Source organism: Arvicanthis niloticus, chromosome 1 (genome assembly GCF_011762505.2).
Source record: "Arvicanthis niloticus isolate mArvNil1 chromosome 1, mArvNil1.pat.X, whole genome shotgun sequence".
Classification (NCBI taxonomy): Eukaryota; Metazoa; Chordata; class Mammalia; order Rodentia; family Muridae; genus Arvicanthis; species Arvicanthis niloticus.
The window spans coordinates 79,387,845-79,408,438 of NC_047658.1; the positions used below are offsets into that span (position 1 = coordinate 79,387,845).

General features: G+C 46.2%; 1 protein-coding gene across 3 annotated transcripts in view; it reads right to left on the minus strand.

The window, feature by feature from the left end:
• The window catches only part of Galnt18 (polypeptide N-acetylgalactosaminyltransferase 18), a 303,973-nt gene that overhangs the window by 140,782 nt on the left and 142,597 nt on the right, over positions 1-20,594 (minus strand). For all 3 annotated transcript variants that reach the window (XM_076940952.1, XM_076940953.1, XM_076940954.1), the window contains exon 2: positions 7,938-8,130. In XM_076940952.1, the coding sequence (XP_076797067.1) occupies positions 7,938-8,130 (193 nt within the window). The remainder of the gene's footprint in view (positions 1-7,937; positions 8,131-20,594) is intronic.

Genomic DNA, 20,594 nt, shown 5'->3' on the forward strand with positions numbered 1-20,594 from the left:
TCCTGGGTCTCTAGTGAGTTGGGAGAGCTTCTCTCCTCCATCCAGAAGGGAAGGTTTCAGTTTGGAGGAAATGTTAATAACTATACAATGGGAGTGCCAAGTCTGATTTGATGATATTGAAAGAGCAGGAAGCCTGTTATGGGCTTTCTTGTGGGAAACTTGAATGTAAATACTCTAAGGCAGCAGCAACAGAAGTCCAGGGCAGGATGCAGAACATTGACAGTGAGTAACTGCTGACGTGGTGATGAATCACTGGGAGAGATGTAGCAGAGATGGAACAAAGAGGTTGCATCCTGGAGCTATCCAGGGTATCCCCACCTCCACAGTCTTTTGTTGGCTTCTGAACATAAATGCATGTGTCTTTACCACCTGCAAAGAAACTACCACCCACCACCCACCCTCCTTACACACACACATACACACACACACACACACACACAGAGAGAGAGAGAGAGAGAGAGAGAGAGAGAGAGAGAGAGAGAGAGAGAGAGAGAGAAACAGTGACAGAGACAGACAGAGACAGAGAAAGGCTCACCCCATTTCCTGGTTGAAATCATTCTGGTCCCATGATGCCCTAGGTTTTGTTTTCATTTGTTGTTGTTTGCTTGCTTTCATGCCACAGTATGCTACTGCAATGCATATCTCTATATGATTGTGACACATTCCCAGATGTAAGCTACACAAGACTTAACTGCACATTGAGAATTCACAGCACCTGGCTCAGTGTGCAGCAAGGCAACTCTCAGAAAGCACAGTGCCTGGCGACAGACTCCTGAAGAAAAACTCAAAATTCATGAGCAGGAGAACATATTTGGCCATGAGTGTTGTATGGTGGGAACTCCATCAAGCCTCCATCAGGGATGGAGTCAGCTTGCATAATCCTTCCTGCTCGACAGCAACAAAATTTCATCACACAACAAGAGGATGATGGAACCAGGGTGGGGTACTTAACATAGACAGGGTTTCAGAGACTGGTCCAGATGTAGACAAGACAATGACATCTGAAACCTTGGAGTTTCAGTCATCTGTACAGTGAAATGAATGATACAAGACTGATCTAGAAACAGAATGTAGCCTAAGAATTACTATGGGGTGAGCTGCTGAGCACACATAATCACCAAGCCTCAGCTTCTCCCAGAGACAAAAGTTTAATGAACATCCTTTCTGATGATTTTATCAATGTAGAAAAAGGATCTGTCCGGCAGATAAGGGGAGATAAAGAAAAAAAGCCATCAGTCACAGTGTGAACAATACCAGTGAAGCAAAGAGCTCGATTGTTTCCCTAACATCTGAGGAATCTGGAGAATATGGGATCTGGAGAATATGGGTCTTAAATGCACAGTTGCTCAGACATCAAAAGTCAGCAGGCTATAGTGGAAAAGTTACATTAGGTGGCTCTGATTGGTAGGTCTGTGGGTGGGCAGGCCAGACCTGTGACAACTAGGGCCAAGGAATGCAAGGCAGAGCAGAAATGCCAGGGCAGGAAAAATTGAAACTCTAGATCTGTTGAGGGTAGGGAATGAAGGTTCTCTAAATCTACCTGGGTAAGGCAAAGTGGATTCTCTAGTTCTGATAAGGACAGGAGAATGGATGTCCTCTAAATCTGCTGGGGGCAAGGCAAAGTCTTCTACATCTTCAGGAGCAGGGAAAGAGAGTCACCTAGATCTTTTGGAGATAGAAGGTGTCACATAGATTTGCTGGAGCAGAAGGGGTCCCACTAGATCTGTGAGAAAAAGATGATCTCTGGACCTACAAAGTAAGGCAGGGTCTCTAGATGTGTCAGGGAAGACCAGTTACCAAGGACAATAGGACTTCTTTGCTGCCCAGGCAAGTCCAGCTTGGGCTCAACATTTGATCTTCTGGTCTCTCAGGATGTGGAAGAAGCTTTTCTTAGGGGCTGCAGTGTGATGTTTTCCAGAGTGCCTATCCAGACCTGCTCTCATCTGCTGCCAGAACATTGCTTCACCCATGTCCTTCTGTCCACATGGTCTTCCAGGTGGCCAAGTTAAGACCACACTGCTTCTTCTCTGCCTCTCTCTCATAACCATAAACCACAAACCCAGACAAGAAGAGCAACTGCATGCCTGGAAGTGTGCTCCAGAACCCAGATATATTTCAGTCTTTGTCTTGCTTTCTCTGAATGAGCAGATTCCTGTCTATAAACAAAGACAGAGATGCTACTAGAACTTACTGGAGTTCAACTCAACTTCCAGACAAGAGACCTGGCTTTGGAGTCCAAAGAAGCAAGTCTAACTACTAATCGATAACTTATACGAAAGCATTACCTGTCATGTAACACAGTGTCTTTCCCAAAGTGACCCTTATGTTCCTTACAATCCATTTCTACAGATAAGGTCCAAGAGCAAAGGAGAACAACAGTGTTCCCTCCCTATTGTACCACATTACATACTAGCTTGAGATTACTGCGTCTTCAAGATCAACTAATCTCACTCTTGGCCCACACTGAGCTTAACATTAGGGAGAGACTAAAGTATGTACCCAGAATGTTTCAGTTCAAGAGCCATCTTTCCAACCATGTTTGTGTTTTGAGCATTTCCAAAAAGGCCAGAAAAATCCTTACAAAGAGTCTTTATTTCATCTCTTGTCCTGTGGTTGTTTCTGGCTACACCTGTATTTCACAGACCCCTGCTTCTCCAAAGCCAAGATCCCAAATCAGAGAAGCTTTCCTGGGCAGGCTAGAGTAGGGATGAAGTCATTTCCTGAAGTCTTGATAATCCATAAAGATACTACTTCTGCCACAGGTACCTGTAAGAACTTGAGCAGGTTCCTTGTGTATGTGTGCATGGTTTTGTGTGTGTTTGTGTTTGTGTGTGTGTGTGTGTGTGTGTGTGTGTTTGTATACGGATACCCGTGTGTAGACATGCATGTGGAGATCAGAGGTCATTGGGGTAGGGGAAATTCAGTCCCTATCAATCTTGGTTTTGTGAGACAGTCTATCCTAAGTGCATTTCTGTTGCTGTAACAAAGTATACTGATAAGCAACCTAGGGGAAGAAAAAGGGTTTACTTAACTTGCGATTCCAAGTTACAGACCGTCATTTCAAGGAAGTCAAGGCAAAAATGCAAGCAGCTTATCACATCACAACCCCAGTCAAGAGTAAATAGAGAATAATCACACACTTGTTTGTTTGCTTTCATCTTGGTTTCTCCTGTCTCATATAGTTTAGGACTCTGTGCCTAAGGAATAGAGCTGCCCACAATGAACTTGCTACTTGATGTATCTTCCTTCGTTAATAACAATCAAAACAAATTCTCCATGGATCAACTTGTCCTACATAATTCCTCAAGTGAAATTCTCACTTCTTCTACATGGAATTCACTAAGTCGACTAGGCTGGTTTACCAGAAAGCCTCAAGAATTCACCTCTCTCCACCTCCCCAGTGCTATGATTGCAAACTCATACCAGCATAGCAAGCTTTTTGATGTGATCTCTGAGGATAGGACTCAGGTCTTCGTGCATTTTACCAACTTAGTCTTTCCCTAACCCAAACAGATTTCTTAGCCTTGTAGGGCTTAGCATTCTCATACATGAAATGGAATGGTAACAGCTGCTTGAAAGTGCCATGAGATTCAAGCTGCAGAGAGAGCGTATACATGGCCCCAGCACACAGCACAGGTGCTATCTGCTGTCCATAAGCTCCAGGGGAGTAACTTCAATAATACTGCCCAACTGTCCAGCTGTCATACCCCAGTCCCCTCCTCCCTTAGGACCATTACATACTCCCCAGGGTCCTACTGCTTGATTCTTTCTCTGCTACCAACCCCTTCCATCCCTATTCTTTCTTGCTCTGAATGTGGGCTCCTGAGGTTTGAATGTGAATCTGTCTCAGTTGCTTTCATTCAGAGTTGTAGAAAATAGTCCCATCCTCTAAAGACCAACTTATGATGCTCCAACCCCAGTGCATAACACAGTTAACATCTGTCAACTCCAAAGCTAGTGTACCTTAGTCCTTGGGAAGGAGGTACATAGTCCCATAGAGGGCACTGGAGGAAAAGGACTCAGAAGTGTCAAAAGATCTGCCAACAAGAGGCAGAAAGTAGCCACTGCCCAGGGCTCTACCCTGAGATACCTTGGAGGCAGGCCATGGGATTGGTTGCCTTGGCAACTGGTAGGCTTGGTGTTGGAAGCCTTTTACTTATCTCTGCAGCAGCCCTTAGGGCAGGCACTTGCCCTGAGACTCCTCTATGGCCACTGTTTGGAAATAACAAACAGTGAATAAGGAAGGAATGCAGAGTCTGTTCCTGCCACACAGGAGGGTAAGGGCGAGAACACACCACCACCTCATCGGCTGTCACTGGGACCCCACTGCCCTCACTGTCTTCAAATGACCATTGCCTCAACTCTTCATGGCTCTCCTTCCCAACCACTGCTATACCCATCTTTTCAGTGACCTTCCCCAACCTCCTCTCCCTGTCTTTTTCTTCCCCAGTAACAAAGGATTCCCCAATCTCTTCTAGACTTCCATTTTGACATGTTAATATTTGACTGATGACTTTTGATACATATGTGTGCCTCTGGTTTGCCTTTTTCTGCTTTTGCCCCCTGCTTATTTTTGGGTTCAGTGGGAAAAAAAGAAGAAGAATTTAGACTTCAGAGACAGGAGAGGGGCCATATGGAAGACCTCACATCTGGTATGTCAGTCAATGCTAATGACAACCCAGCTAATCAGGAATGAGGTTGTCTTTCCTCCTAAGCCACCATCTTGTTCCAACCTAGAAAGGGAAAAAGGAAGCCACTGCCCAGAACTCAAGGCTCACATGTGGTACCCTTTAATAATGTGGTGTCTCCTTTATTGGTCCACCGGCCTGCTATGTTCCTCACGAGTTTGATTTCCTCCGAGGATCTTGGGAGAGAAAGTCTGTCTTGGCAGGGGATGTAGAGGAAGACTTTGCCTTTTATCTTTTTGTCTTTCTTTCTTTCCAAGAGACATTAGAGGTAGTGAAAGGAGTCTCCCTGCAGGTGTCACCTGCTTAGCCAACTCCTTGCCATAGAGGCCAAATAAGGCAAGGCTTCCATGGGCTATCCAAGAAGCCATCAGAATGGTTCTTCCCCAAGGGCACTAGGAAATCCTCAGCAAGTTCTCCAGCAATCTACTTTGCCCTGTACTGACTCTTGTCTGGACTCCCACTTCAGAGTGCTCCAGGACCTTGGTCTAACTCCAGGAGCTTGGCCTGACTTCTGCTTTACTGGTGTCTAGTAGAAACTCCATGCTCAATGTTCATTGAATGAAGAAATCCATGAAACCCAGGGGCCAACTGAATGGACTCTCATTTTGATTGTACTTGGTTCTGAGCACAAGCAGATATGGGTTGAATTACATTCTTTTATCTCCCAGGGGCCAGCCAGAGGCAATGCATGGGAGAGGCAGGACCAGGGATGCATACCACATGGAAGTCTCTTTGGAGATAGGTGCTGTAGCCCATGTACCTGAGCATTGGTAATGGGTTGCTGTTCATTCAGTTTTTCCAAAATATAGATGCAGACCTTTCCCTCTCTAAAACTGGCAAGTCAACACTAAGTGATGTAGAAGGCAGTCCTTCTAGTCCTCCAACAGTGACACAATTGCCATCTTACATCAGTGTAGCATGACAGTTACCCTCAACTTCTCACTCCAGCTCTGATCCTAAGGACATTGGGCAGCTCAGGCAGTTTCTCTGTGCTCCAGTTCCCTCCTCTCTGCAGTGGAGACTTGGTAACCAAGCTTCCTCCAGCAAGGGGTTGTAGGAGTCCAGATTTCATGTAACCAGCACCAAAATAATTACCTACAAATGAGTGTGATGTACTACAAATGCTTGTCAGTGTAGACTGATAGAGAGTGGAGCTGCTAGAAGGATGCTTTCTGAACATGTTACACAGAGAGCACCAATCGGTGACTCCCTTGTTCCCCTTAAGCTCTTCTTGCACTCACTGGTCCACTAATAACTGTCTGTCTGTCTTAGCCATGGGTCTGGCATGAGTGAGAGACAGCCAAGTTCAAGTGCAAAAGAAGCCTCCCATGCTAAATGCACCTGCACAGAGCCCTCTCTGAGGAGAGAAGTCCAGTGCTCACTGTCTCTTTTGGTGGCTTGGCTTCTCTTTCAAGAGAAATGACCTCACCTTCCATGGAAGGTGTGTGAGGTCCACAAACTGTACAGCCCAGTGGAGAGGGATGATTCTTTTCTTGTGATGATGTCCTGAAGAAAGTGTAGGATGCTGCCCATTCAGGGTCCTCTAGAGACCCCTGTCTTGTAAATCCCTCCAGAAAGGACAGCAAGAACAATGTTTCTCTCAGGAGAAGGTGAGGGGCTTGGGGTCAGCTCTGAGCAGCACTATACAGAGTCAAACTAAACATAGCTGGGGGCTGTGCTGTAGCCAGGATGTGGCACCCAGATGTGGGTCAAAGTTCAATTGGGCTAGTTATCCATCTCTGAAACCTCAGGCTTCATTCTTGCCCCTTGATTTACTTGACCCAGAATGGAGTCCCTCTCTCCCTGCCCCTTTTCTTTCTCTTCTCTGCAGGGCATATCATCATGAAACGGCTGTGGCTTTTCCTAGCTTGCTATCTGGAAGGCAGGCTCTGTGGAGGCTGGCCTCCAGGTTTTTTGATCATATTCTCTCCCTCCATTGCTGTAGATTACATGATATGATCATGAGGGCAGAGAAGATAGTGCAGTCAATAACGGGTTTGCCATAAATGTGAGCATCCATGTTTGATCTCCAGCTTCCATATACTGAAGTCAGAAGAGCATTGCACATGTGTATACTCAGAGCCAATGTAATAGAGGCATGAGGATTCCTGGGGCTTACTAGCTGGTTACCTAGCCTCCTAGCTCATAGGCAGGGTTGTGTCCCTGTCTCAAAACAACGAGAGAAGAACCCAAGGAATAATGCCTAAGGTTGACCTATGACCTCCCTATTTACCCGTATGTACACTCTGCTGTATGCACATGTGTATGCATGTACACACACACACACACACACACACACACACACACACACACACACTTCTCCCCTTTTGTAGATCCTCAGTTCTTAGATGAATGTAGCCCAGGCATCTTCTTCTCAGTCCAGAGATAACTATACTTGATTATACAGTATTCAGTAATCACTCAGTGAATGTTGATTGATGGAGCTGAACTGAAGTCTTCTGTCTAAGACAAAGGCTCTCAACCTTCCTAATTCTGTGACCCCTTAAAACAGTTCCTCATGTTGTGGTGACTCCTAATCATAAAATTATTTTTGTTGTTACCTTATAACTAATTTTGCTCCTGGTTTGAATCATAATGTAAATACTTGTCTTTTCCAATGGTCTTAGGTGACCCCTGTGAAAGGGGGTCATGTGACCCCAATGGGGTCACGGCCCATGGGTTGAGAATTGCCCCTCTAAGAAGTCATAACTTCTAAGCTCAGCTACAAAATCATTCCAGAAAATCCCAAAGAGAAATTCACTATGGTTTGCCCCTTTAAGGAACATTTAAAAACGAGGAGGAGGAAGGGCAGAATGAAGGTGTGGGGAGCTCACAGAAGTTAATGAGATTTCCTAACTGGTATGTGCCGAAGTTTTAACAATTATGAATAATAAAGACTCTGGCTGAACCTTAAAGAAATATCCCTGTATAACAAAATGAAAAGCCAAGACTCTCTGCTGGCTGTAATGACTTGTTCACCCTGGAAGACAGATATATTTAAAAAAAATAATTTAAGGAAAAATAGTTGAGCTAATTGGTTTAAAATGACAGATTAGTGGGGCTGCTAGATGCCTCTGGTGCCCTTAGGGGATAATTTGGATTATTAATCCCCCAAATCTCTAATAAAAGGAAGCTGTCCCCCTATTCAACAGAGGGGAAACGGAGGGTTCCTTCCCAGCCCTCCCTCTGTTCCCAGCTCCGTGAGGACCCATGTTTGTATAAACAAGATCTTGGCCACTGACTGCTCACCCACTGGGCCTGAGGTCTGGCAGGGGTCGGTCGAGGGGTAGCCGGTCACTGAGGTAGGCGTTGTAACCGTAGTACTGGAACTGCTTCAGGGCCACACGCCGGCCTTCGGGGCTGAGCTCTTGACCCCAGTGTGCAAACAGGGAGGAGTCTGTGAAGGGCTCAGCCTCTGCCTCCTCAGGCTTGGCAGGAGCCTCTGGAGAAAGAAGGGACAAGGAATCAGTGGGTCAGAGTGTAACCCTGTGTATGCCATTACCAATCCCTTTTCCCTTCCTCATATAAGCCTTCCGCGATGACTGAGGACAGTGGAATTTTTATGGTTCTCAAAGATTTAGTCACCCACAAATCTACGGTGTCATCTGCCCAATAAGCATCACATTCAGGGATATAGAAATGCACCCAGCAGAGGCTGCCAAGAAGTTGATGGTTGTGAGCCTGACATGTCATGACTCCAGCACAGAACTGCAGCCTTTTCCCGTCTGTCTCTGCCAAGAATACTGGCCCAGTCTCCTAAATGGGCCTCTGCTTCTTTCCCTGCCTGCATTCCTACACCTCACGCCCTACAGTCCCGTTCCAGTCTATATCCAGACTCTAGCTCTCTCTGCTCACCCAGACAGGGACATTCAGACACAGGTAACAGCCATCTGCCATACATCTTGGAACTTCTTCCTGGACTCCTGGTGGACTCAGGAAGGCAGCCTGCTCCAGGTTCAAAGTCGCTCAGGGTTTTCCAGCATCCCCACTAGCTTTCTTAACCTGGAATACTAGCTTTTTGTTTGGAGTTGTATGGTCAGAGATTCAGATTCTGTTCCACCCTACACCAGCTGTGAGGCCACAGTAAGCACCAGCCTCCCTAAACCAAGGTCTCCCTTCTTCCAGCCAGATCACAGAGATCTGAGACCCATAAGGACTGCATTCAGTAATGCATGAGACACTTAGGTGAGTGTATGTCTCCCAGTGAACTCACAATGGGAAGGAGGAGGAATGCAGTAAGAAGTGTCCTTTCAATCCCTCTTTGATACCGAGTCACAGACCTAGCACAGCTGATAGGCCAAGATTTAAAGTGGTGTTCTGGGGCAGATTGTCAGGAAAACCACTTAATGTAGTGACAGTAGGCAGAGATGTCCAGCCCACTGGACATGCTGCCTTCTATGTCATGAACATATGAGGTGGAGCCTGGGGCTAGACAGAGACCTAAAGATACAGATGTAAGGACCAGGAGAGGCAGCTAAAGGGCACCTGGTGGGTCCCCTCAGCTGTCTGTATGTAGCTAGTAGGTATACAACATGCTTAAAGTCACAAGATAGAGACAGAGCCAGTCCTCAGGTCTTCCAGGTCAGGGCACTTAGTGCTCCAGATAGACCACCTCCTCTTGAGTCACTAAGTCTACTAAGAATTGATGACCTGGGAGGCAGGACTTTGCTTGGCCACAGAGGGCAGCACCAAGCTCCCAGGCTCTCTGAACGCAACAGAGGGCTTCGGAGGCAGGAAACTGGCAAGGCTGGAAGTGTTTCCCAGTTGTCACGGAGTGAAAAGAACGTTAGGAGCCTGTGCTTCAGAAAGCAGTCCCAAAAATGGTGATGCTGGGGAAAGAGGGAGAGTAAGAGAGATGCATACAGCCAGAGGAATTCTTAGTTGCCTACCAGACACCCAAGGGCGTCTCCTTGGGGGCCACTGACTACTTACTAGGTCGGAGGTATAATTCATTAACATTAGCCACAAATGCTCACTCCTCTCATGAGCCAGGGCCCTTTCCTAAGCATGCCCCCACACCACCTTTAATCTCAAGTGACCTTCTTCAGAGAGAGACACAGAGAGCACCAGATATGAATCTGGGGTCACAAAGAAGACTGTGGAAGAGCTGGGATGATTCCATTCTGGGAGGCCTGCTCCTACCCTCACAGTTGATGCCCTCACTGCATTTTATGGCCTGTGTGTAGCATCAGGCTGGGACCCATGGGGCATGGTGAGTCATCTGATCACCAGTATTTGCTTGCTTGGTTTTTAAGAAACATAAAAGAAAACATAGGTCCATCAAAGTTAGGATCTACTGAGGGGCATGGTATGACGGATGCATACATCTCTGAGGGGTTTTGGGATGTGGAAGCTAGCCCAATTACAGAACACTCCATTCCAGAATAGGGTGTACCTGAGCATTCTCCCCACAAGGCCTGCTTGTGTGATCTTGAAGGTCTTCGTTATCTCTGTTAAGATGGATGACTTATTCACTCGAATGGGGGGCAGTAAAATCTAAATCAGTGAGCCAACTGAATCATATAATATTTAAAAGAAATGGAGTTTTATTGCTCTCAAATGCCTAAATGGATATTACCAAGTAAAATGAGATCAGTTAATGAAAAAATTATGATTCACAATTAGGCCTGTGTTGCATAATAATGTATTACAAACAGATTGAAGACAGAGGTTACAGCACTGTGTCCCTACCTTGTTACTCGGTATGGGTACAAATGATAGGCACCGTGAAGCCAGCATGCTCTTAAAGATGAAGTAGGGGCCTGGACAAGGGGGTAGTGGTTCAGTTGATGAAGTGCTTGTTCTGCAAGCACAAGGGCTTGAATTTGACCCTGGTTTCTAAAAAGAGCCAGGGGTGGTGGTGTGCGCTTGTAATCCCTGTGCTGGGGAGGCAGAGGCAGGCACATTCTTGGTGCTCACTGCCCTGGCATTCTAGCCTACCGAATGGGTTCCAGCCTACTGAGGGACTGTTTCAAAAATACAAAATAGATGGCACCTGAGGAGTGACACCCAACATTGTCCTCTGGTCACCACACATATGCAGAAACACCTGCACATACGCACCATGTACACACGCACACACACAAAACACGCACATGCACACGCACATGCACAAGGAGCTAAGGAACCTAGGGAAGAAATAATTGTTTCATTCTTTATATTAAATATTAAGTTAGCATACATGGTGTGCTACATGATGACACTTTATACATATATATCAGTCTACTTTGTTCTTATCTATTTTCCCTCCCCCACTACCCGCCACCATCATCCCCCCCACCTCTTACTATCCACTGGTCTTTTGTGACACATGTATTCCAGTACCCTCTTTCCTCTCAAGGCCACTTCCTCCTTTCCCACGGTTCCTTTCATGTCCTGTACATGCACCCCACATATAAATTTAGGTCTAGATCCAGCATTTGAGAGAAATACGCCACGTTTGTCTTTCTAAGTTTGGCTTAGTTCACTTAACCCCTAGTTCTATCCACTTTCTTGAATGTGTCATGATTTTGTTTTTCTTTTCTTTATGGCTGCATAAAATTCCACTGTGTGTATGTATGTGTGATTTTCTTTATGTCTACATGTTTTCAATCTGTCAAGTGAGTGAACAGGCCAGTAGCAAAACATCCTTGTGGGAGTAAGAAGGCCTATGCTTGCCACTAGGGACTCCCAGAATCTTTCTGGGGCAAAAGAGAAGTGGAACCTGCGGGCAGGTAGGAGCTTGCAGCAGGGAAGGCCATGAAGGAGCTTGTGTGTAGTCAGTTTCCTATCTAGTTCACCAAACCAGTGACTATGTAACCTTATGCAGGTAACAGACACTTCTCAGGTGACTCCATGGAAAGAGGTCACTGCTAGACAATCACCCATATATCCTAGGGTCCCTTGGTAGGTCTTTCATGCCTGAGAATCATCTATTTCTCCCAGACACCCAGAACAGGACACTCTATAGAGTTGTTACCGTGGAAACATGGAGACAGTGACAGAAGAAGGCTGTGTCTCCTCTTTCTCTTCTGTCCCTTCCTCCTTCCACTTCCACATTCTTTTCTCCTCTTCCCTCTTTTCTTCCTCTCACCCTATCTCTTCTGTTCCCCCTCCCTTCGCTCCTCACTCTAAAGAGTTCAGAATCAGAAGGAGCCCAGTAAAGATTTCTAAAAATTCCTCCTCCCAGAACTTAGGTACAGAGGACAACATGGTGGGTTGGTCCGGCGTCTACATAAAATTGAGCCACGTTATCTTTGAGGATTGTCCCATCAAACTAGAGTCACCAAGGCCTGGGAGAGGCAAGCTAGGCACCCCATTTTCTTCCCAGCTATAGCTCTTTAATGTCATCTATCCCTTGTGAGTCCCCTCAGTCCCCCAAGTGCTTGCTACAGAGGCCTCCACAGCTCCTGGAGCAGGACTCCCTGGGGACACTAGTCACCCACTGAAGGTGCTATTAATGTGTCTGTGCATGGCATTCCAAGCATTAATGGGAACTGAAAATGACCTGGGGCTCATGTTTGACATTTCCAGGGACCCAGGGACCTGTCAACCCTGCTTATATCTTCAGAATGTCCTTTTGAGTCAGCATCTACCATCTCTACCTTGGCTAGTGTCACCCACAGGTGCCCCCAGGGACTGCTTCCCTCTAATGCTGGGCCTGTGAGTCAGCATCCACCAACTCCATCTTGGCTAGGATCACCCAGAGGAGCCACTGGTGACTGCTTCCCTCTGACACTGGAATTATAAATTCTCTGAGTCCTGCATACAAAGCTACTGAACCTCTTCATCAGTTAAAAAATAGTATTATTTTTAATTTAATGTGTTTGTGTATGTGCTTATGAATGAATATGGAGACAACTGGAAAACTTTGGGTGTCCTGCTGTCTGTCTGTCTGACCCCCTTGAGACAGGGTCTCTCACTGAACTTAGATCTAAGCTTGTGGCTGGCAAGCCCCAGCAGACCATCCCCACGTCTCACAGTGTTGAGGTCATTAGTATGTATGACCATGAGCAATTTCTTTTGTGGATTCTCGGGGTCTGAACTCAGGTCTTCATGTTTGTATAACAAGCATTCTTAGCCCCTGAGCCATCTCCTCAGCCCACAACTCGTATTAAAACAGCTTTATTCTATATGAGGCTGGTTGTTGAATAATGAAATATAAAGATGAGGCAGACATGTTCTCCATGCTCGTGGGACTTACTGAAAGGAAAGTGATCAGTGCTCTGACTGAGAGCACACAACATGCCATCAGGTCCCTGGAGGGGAAGTGGGGGATGGGAATGTTTTCCAAGATGTGAAAGTACTTGTGTTAGAGCACAAAGAACACGGGAGACCCACAAGATCCCTTCAGGAAAGAATCCAGAGGATTGCACAGCGAGAGCCAAGAATAAGGATAAAGTGTGGTGCTAAGCTGAGGGCCTGGGACAGATGCTGTGCCATATGCAATAGGAAAGCAAATAATGAGATGCCACACTGGACACTCAGGAGCTTTGTGCAGAGCTCACTCACTCCCTCTTGACCACAGCCTGCATGTTGTGCACCAAAACCCACTTAGGCAGCTACTCAGTGGACCTATGCTCATGTGGACCAATGGTAAGCCATAGGCATACCTTCACAGGGTAAAGAGCTGATGCTCAGATTCTCTCTGGGTGTCCTTCCTCTCCCCACTGCTTAGGGCTCTTTCCCAGAAGCCTTCAGACCTCTTGGTCAAGCAGTGATCTAGATGTATACCTGGCCCAGCTGGGAGCCTCTGGGTCCGGATCTATGCCAAGCCAGCCCCTCTGTAGTATGGTTAGTGCCTGTGGCTCTGCAGGATCTTGGCAAGTGTGTACATTGTCGGCTTGCTTCTTGGAACAGGGGTTCCCTAGGCAGCCCTGGGTAGCCTGACACTCCAGATCCTCCTGCCTCAGCCTTCCAAACGCTGGGATTCCAGACAAGTGCCATCCCACACAATAGCAAGCATATTCTGAGGAACTCTCTGCTCCTTAAAACCCTTCATACTTAGGCCCCTGTAAACAGAATGATGGGTTTATGGAGTATTTTCTTAGTTCATCAGTACATCCATGATAATGCCCTGTCCTTACTGTATATGTCCTATTTTCCAGAAAGTTCTGGTTGTTACAGCATATCCAAGAAATGCTATAGTACTCTACAGAGCCTGCCACCCACAAACAAAAGTGGAGCCTTGCAGATCCATCCTAACCACCTCCACACAGATCCTACAAGGCAAGAGAGAAGTGGAGAAGAGAAGCATTTGCAAAGCTTTGAGCCTACAATAACCTGACAGGCACCAAGAACATAGGTGGATGCCTTGCTGAGCCTTTTGAAGCTGGCTTTGCAGTGAGGCCCTGGCAGTGCTGAGACTTCAGGATGGAGAGACAAGATTGGATCTCTGAGTGATGTGGTGCATGCTTTGGAGAGCTGCCCAACCCTGACCTCTTCTGCTGGTACCTTTTCTTCAAGTCCAAATCCCTGGAGACCCTCAGGGTGGGAAGCCAAGACATTTTCAGGCTCTTGCCATAGCTGTAAGAACAAACTCAGAGGCAACTTTTTGGAGGGGTTGCAAGACAGCTTGTAGCCCAAACCTCCTCTAAAGCAGAACTCAATACCCATCTCTGCTGCTTGGAGGCTGGCACAGGGGCGGCAGTACCTAACCGTTCCTGAAGGTCAGAGTGGTTTGGGGTTGGACAGCACAGCTGAAGAGACAGACAAAGCCAACATGTGGGATGTGGCTTGTGCCACCAAGTGCACACCAGTTGCCACCCAGACTGGACTGCATGTTCTCATTCCTTGTGGTTTTGCTTCAATTGTTGATGTATCTCTTACAACCAGAGCAGACACTAATATGGCTTTGAGAGTCAGTGAGCACTGGCTCAATTTTGCCCAGTGGCCAAATTCACTGCTGTTTCTATTCATTTTCAGACCCTGTTTAGAGTTATGGCCTTTGGGGACTTGGTGACAAGATCCAGACCCAAGAGCAACAGGTGGCCAAAATCCTGAGGACATACTTCCCCAGACACCAAGTCCTTGTGTCTGAAGCTCAACTGATGGACACATGGTCCTGTCTTCTCATCCTTCTCCCAGACATCTCTTGAGACCCTTCTCTCTGCACTCCTGAACCTGTTGTTCACAACAACTGAGCAAGACCTAAAGACCATTCAAATATCCATTTCTTTCCCTTGTGAATAGGAGCTACCTGCCAAGGTGCTGTGACCTCAGATATCAGAAAGATGAAATCTGGAGCTGGAGAGGTGGCTCAGTGGTTAAGAACATATGTCCTAGAAGATCCAAGTTAGGTTCTCAACATCCATATTTTGTGGCTCACAGATGTCTCTAACTCCAGCTCCAGGCTATTTGATGCCTTCTTCTGTGAGCACACATGTGACATATGTTCACACAGACACATAAACTCTACCCCTACTCCTATAGGTGAACGTTAAGCATCAAATAAAGGCAAAGATGACACTGAGCATCTTGGGTATAAGTCTTAAAGCAGGTTTTCTTTACAACTCTCCTGAGATATAATCTACACACCATAATGTTCATTCTGCTTAATGTCCAATACAAGGATTTTTTAGAAAATGTCTTCAGCAGTTCCTAAGATGCCTCTGTGCACACTTTATTTGGAATTTAAAAAAAAACAAAGGGGCTAATTGAATGTTCAGAAGCTAACAGTTGCCTCAGCAGCTTTCAGGGAAGTCCTATGTGCTGCCTTCCTGCCAGCAACAACTGACGTTTTCCCCTAAGAACCTTGATGCTGGGCCTCTCTAGGAAAACCCAGACTGAGTTTATAGTTCTTTATAGCACCACTATAAGGAAGGTTGAGCTTCATTGGCTACCCAAGGAGAGGTGATATGTGCAGTTAGTATCCACTGTGTAGCATCCCTGCCCCATATCCCCAGCCTGGGATACAGTCTCCTCTTCATCCTCCTAACACCCAGACTCCAGGACCAAGTCCTACCCTTGTCCAGGTCCAGATGAAGCAAGGTCCTGAAAGCAGTGGCTATAAAATCACACGTTTATTATCTTAGAATTCTAGAAGTAGGATGTGGTTTCACTAAACTAAGATCGGGGTTTGGACAGGCTTGTTACCCCTGGGGGCTCTGAGAGAATTTGTTTCCTGCCTTTTCCAGACTCTAGTGCCAGGTTCCAAGCCTGTGGACCTTACTTTTTCTTCACAGCAGCAAGCCTTCCTCAGCATAGCACACTGGGCTCCTCTGCTTTCTGCTTCTGTACTCCATCAGAACCTTACAGTCATTCGGGAATGTGGTCTGGTCAGGTTGCTTCCAAGTTTAAGGTCAGCTGGATTAAGCACTACACTTTCATCTGCAGCCTGACTTCTTTGCATTGAGGCTGGGATACCCATAAATTTCAGGCACATTTCCGGGTGGTCATTATTTAGCTGACACAGTCAGAGCTCAGCTGCTGGTCCCTCACCTTCCTCCACTATAGAAAGGAGATTTGAAGACTTGTCCCAGGCCAGCAAGGAGGCAAAGGAATTCCAGATGAGTCCACTGCTCCCTCCACACTGATACCTACAGTGACAAGGAGTTGGGTATCTACAGTTGGCCAGGAGTTGGGTGGGGCTGCTATCTGCAGGCAGGGCAAGATAGAGAAAACTGGCCTTGCATCTTAGAAAGGAACTGTGAGGACGTGAGGTACAGCCCAATCAGGTAGGCTAGATGTCAGAGAGGGCTGTCAGGCCTTAGTTGTGGTTCTTGGGAAAAGGCAGGGCTGGTATGTCAGGCAGTTATTAGGTGGCAAGCCCAATACAAGGGTGAGACAATGACCTTTTCTAGCAAACGGAGCCTGTAAAGATTCCTGTTTGAGTTCCCCCAACCCTAAGATTCAGGAGATTCTGAGGGATTCTGGGTATAGGTATGGCTAACTTCACAGCCAAGATGTCTGATACAATGCTTGGTGTGTGTGCATACTCACAGACAGGAAAACAGAGTAAACTAGAAACTATGCACAATAAAACTGCCATGAAAAGGCCTAAGTTTTACCCTCTAAGTCTATAAAAAGTACATGCAAAAAAATATCTCATTTTAGGGAGTGGCGAATACATGTATCTTATGAACTTGGATTTATGAGTGCCATTACTTACTTCTTTAAAACCAGCCTTTACTCCTAGAATTCTGCCAGGGAGATATAATGAACTCTGAAGCACACACCATCACTCTCCTTCCTTGAGAGATGACAGCCAGGAGCTGAACACCCAGACTCCTAAATATACGCCTCATGTGCCCACATAAAGCACCTAGTGTCCATGCATCAATTTCCTGGGATGAATTTGTTGGACACATCCTGCTGGCCTTTGAGGGCCACACTTCTCCTGAGGGGTACTCACAGATAGATCCATCTGTGGGAGAAAGGTATGGGCCCCATGTCAAACCCTTTTGTAGCACAATTCTGTCTGAAGTGCTTAGACAAGCTGCAGACGGGAAACCTGCATCCCCTGATACTCAGCCCCAGAGTCTCTTATTCAGTAAGGTGAGTATGAGAACCTGTATTCTATGTATTACAGGTGATGCTGAAGCTGTGGGTTCAGGGTCTCACTACAAAACCATGTGGTGACCTGGAACAGGTAGAGAATGTTAGTGGGAACCATGGGCTGCTTTCCAGTCCTGACTCTCAGCCCCACACTGGGCAAGGCTGACAGGCCATTCCCTTCTTTAAGCCTCTGTTTTCCCATCGTAAACACAAGGTGATCGAAAGGATTCTTCATGCCCTCACATGTCACTGTCTCTAGATCATTTGGACCTCTAGCCCAGCTCTTCATGCCTACAGAGGTAAATGGCGTTACTCAAGCCACAGAACTAGAAAGTAGTGTAAACTAGGACGGTGAAAACTTAACCAAGCTGCTGGATGTCCCCATTCCTTGCTGGCCCCCAAATGCCAGCTACTGCTAGGAACAGACAAGAATACATACACTAAGTTCCACAAGAATTCAACTTGAGCAGAAATGTTTTGGGGTTGTACTCTGACCAAACATCCCAAGTCTGAACTTCCCAGTGTAGTTTGGTCTTGGTCACAGCTTTATGAATCTGGAGTTCACTTACAGGTGCCTGTGTACCACGCCAGGACAGCTCAAGGATGAGCTGGCTGTGGATCCCAGCAGCTGTTGGCCACTGGACATCACTTCATGACATTTCTCAGTCATAAATCTCCCAACCCAGCAGCCACAGCTGTATTGCAGCAAGGAAAAGGAGATTTGTCAGTGACAGGCTTTGAAGCCACGTCAAAGCAGCCATCAAAGGAAATAGGCCATTTTCAAACAAAATCCATTTCTCAAGCATGACAGTAAAAAAAAAATATTTATCACATGAAAGATGTGGAACCTGTATGGTGTCTCGATGCTGTGTTAGTAATGCAATGTGTACTCCATGAAACGTGTGCAAAGCCTGTCACGCCTATGATTTTTGAAGTGTGTATGGGGGCTGGGAGGTGAAGAATTCCCTCTAGCAAATTCTTAATTTCCTAACCTGGTAATGCTGCCTGGGCGCCAGAGGCTGGGGAAGGAGGCAGACACAGTCTTCAGCCAGACAGGCTCAACAAAGGACTGGACAAAGGATCTGTGCATGTCTGGGACACAGAGAATGGGCCCTGTGCTTATCTGCTTTTGTCAGCTGTGGGCTTTGAAGAGCATCTGTGTTGATACCTTGTGCACAAAGTCAGCTGAGGCTCCTGCACTGAGTCTCAGTATTATCCACACTCCACACTTCCCTCCATAATGAAGACTCTGCTCTACAAGTGTGTTCCACCTCCCTTTCTGTGTGTATACATGTGCAGAAGTGGATGCGTTATGTGTGCTTGTGTGCATGCACATGAAGATCAAGCATCACCCTTAGGTGTCACTCCTTACTATGTGTTTTTAGACAGAGTCTCTCACTAGCTTGGAACTCACTAAGTAGGCTAGGTTGGCTGGCCAGCGAGCTCAAGGAATCCTCTCCAGTGATGAAGACAATCACACTACCATGTTCAACCCTTGAACATAGGTTATAGGGCTCAAACAACAGTCTCCATGCTTACAGAGTAAGAGTTTTCCCAGCTGAGGCATCTCCCTAGCCCTCCAAGTATATTTTCGAAGTACACAATAAAGCACACCCCCTCCTTATGCACTAAATCATCATAGGGCCTATCTGTGAGAGCCAAGGTCTCCCAGACTCAGATCTAAGGGTAAGGACTCTGCTTAGAAAGCCTGCAGACCTCATGCTCCCCCTCCACGTCATGCTTCAAGGCTGGGGATCTGCTCTTTGGGGTGGTGACATGAACTCAGGTTTCTTGTCCTTTACGGTAGTGACTCAGACAATGTAGAACCTGTCACATTTGTCAAGACTCCATGGCTTGTGGTACTTTTATTGTGTACCTTTAGATAGACCAAAATAAGATCTATGCATTTAGGGTTATAAAAAGTATGGGACCCATGTTTCTAACTAAGAACCAGCAAGGTGTAGCTCTGTAGAATCAGGGTGGGCCAGAAATGAAAGGCAGGACCTCTGAGCCACTCTGCTGGGTCTTGGAATGTGTCTTTATGCCTCACTAGGTCTATAACCTGACACAAGCCCCTAAACCTCTCTGTGCTTCAGTTTTTAAATATAGGAAATTTGGAATGGTTGTAAAAACTACTTCCTGTGGGGTTTCTGTAGGTAGTGTATAATTTAGCAATAGAAGCTTTACATTCTACCCGGGTATACCTTGGCTGTTAAGTATTGTAACTTACTGGTCAAATGCTGTGCTGAGGTTAGACTATGAGGACGTGGGAGCTTCTTTGAACGGCTACTTACCATCTGATCTTCCCCACAGCATCTGCCACAGGGTGATTTAGAATCCTAGGCAGCTCTCCATCCTTCCTAAGTAGATCTAGAGAATCCACAACCTGTCAGTGCCCTGGGATAAACAGCCTTTGAAAGCTCTGCTCCTGATCCTATGCCCCATCTCTGCCAAAGTCAGGAGCTTATGGAAAGTTCATGGCATTGGCAGACCAGCACCCCAGGGGCAGTGTCCACTGTATCTAGACTGAGCATGGAGGCTGGGGAGTTAGGTAGGTGGAAAGGTTATAGTCTTCCTGCTGGCTAGTCCATTAAATATGCAGTTCAGGGCCACTACAATAGTCTAGATCTTAAATCTCCCCCAGAGGTCTATGGGCTCTAGGCTTGGCCCTCAGGGTGTTCACCAAGTGGTGCTGAGAATGTTCAGATGGTGAAGCCTTATGGGAAAGTCTTAAGTCTCTGAGGATTTGTCTTCAGTGGTACCTGTGGGACTCCAGCCCATTCACCCATCTTCTCTTGCTTCCTAGCCACAAGAAGAGTGGAACTGCTCTGCCATCCTTATGTTGCTGCTCACAGGCCTGAAGCAACAATTGTAGGACTGGGTTCTCCAACTCTATGAAACAGAAAAAACCTTTTCCCTTTGTAACTTGATTCTCTCTGGTGTTTTATTACAGAAGTGATAAGCTAGCAAACACAGAACAAGCCCTTTCTCCCTTAAGTTGCTTTTGTCAAGTATTTTGTTACAGCAAAAAGAGTGCTGGATGCACTATATATGGCTAGATCTGAGACCTTCATTTGTTCTGGAATATTCTATTAAAAAAGAAGAATGCTGGTTGTGCACTGGTAAACTAATTTCGTGCCACATTGATAGACAGCGACTGCATTTTGAAAACTACTGACCTAAATCAGAAATATTTAAAATCTCTGTCCTCCTTTAATATTTCTTGAAATTTAACAAATAACTATCACCACTGTAAAGACTAGCAATGACCATTTTGAATGATGCTATTCAAAGTGCACATGGCTTCTAACTGATGCTGACATTGCACCCCATTAGAGAAGGAGAAACATGCAATAAATATATCTAGGGCAGTGATTTTTTTCTTGAATAGAAATGTAGCCCAGGATGCTCCTGAACTTAGAATTCTTCTGT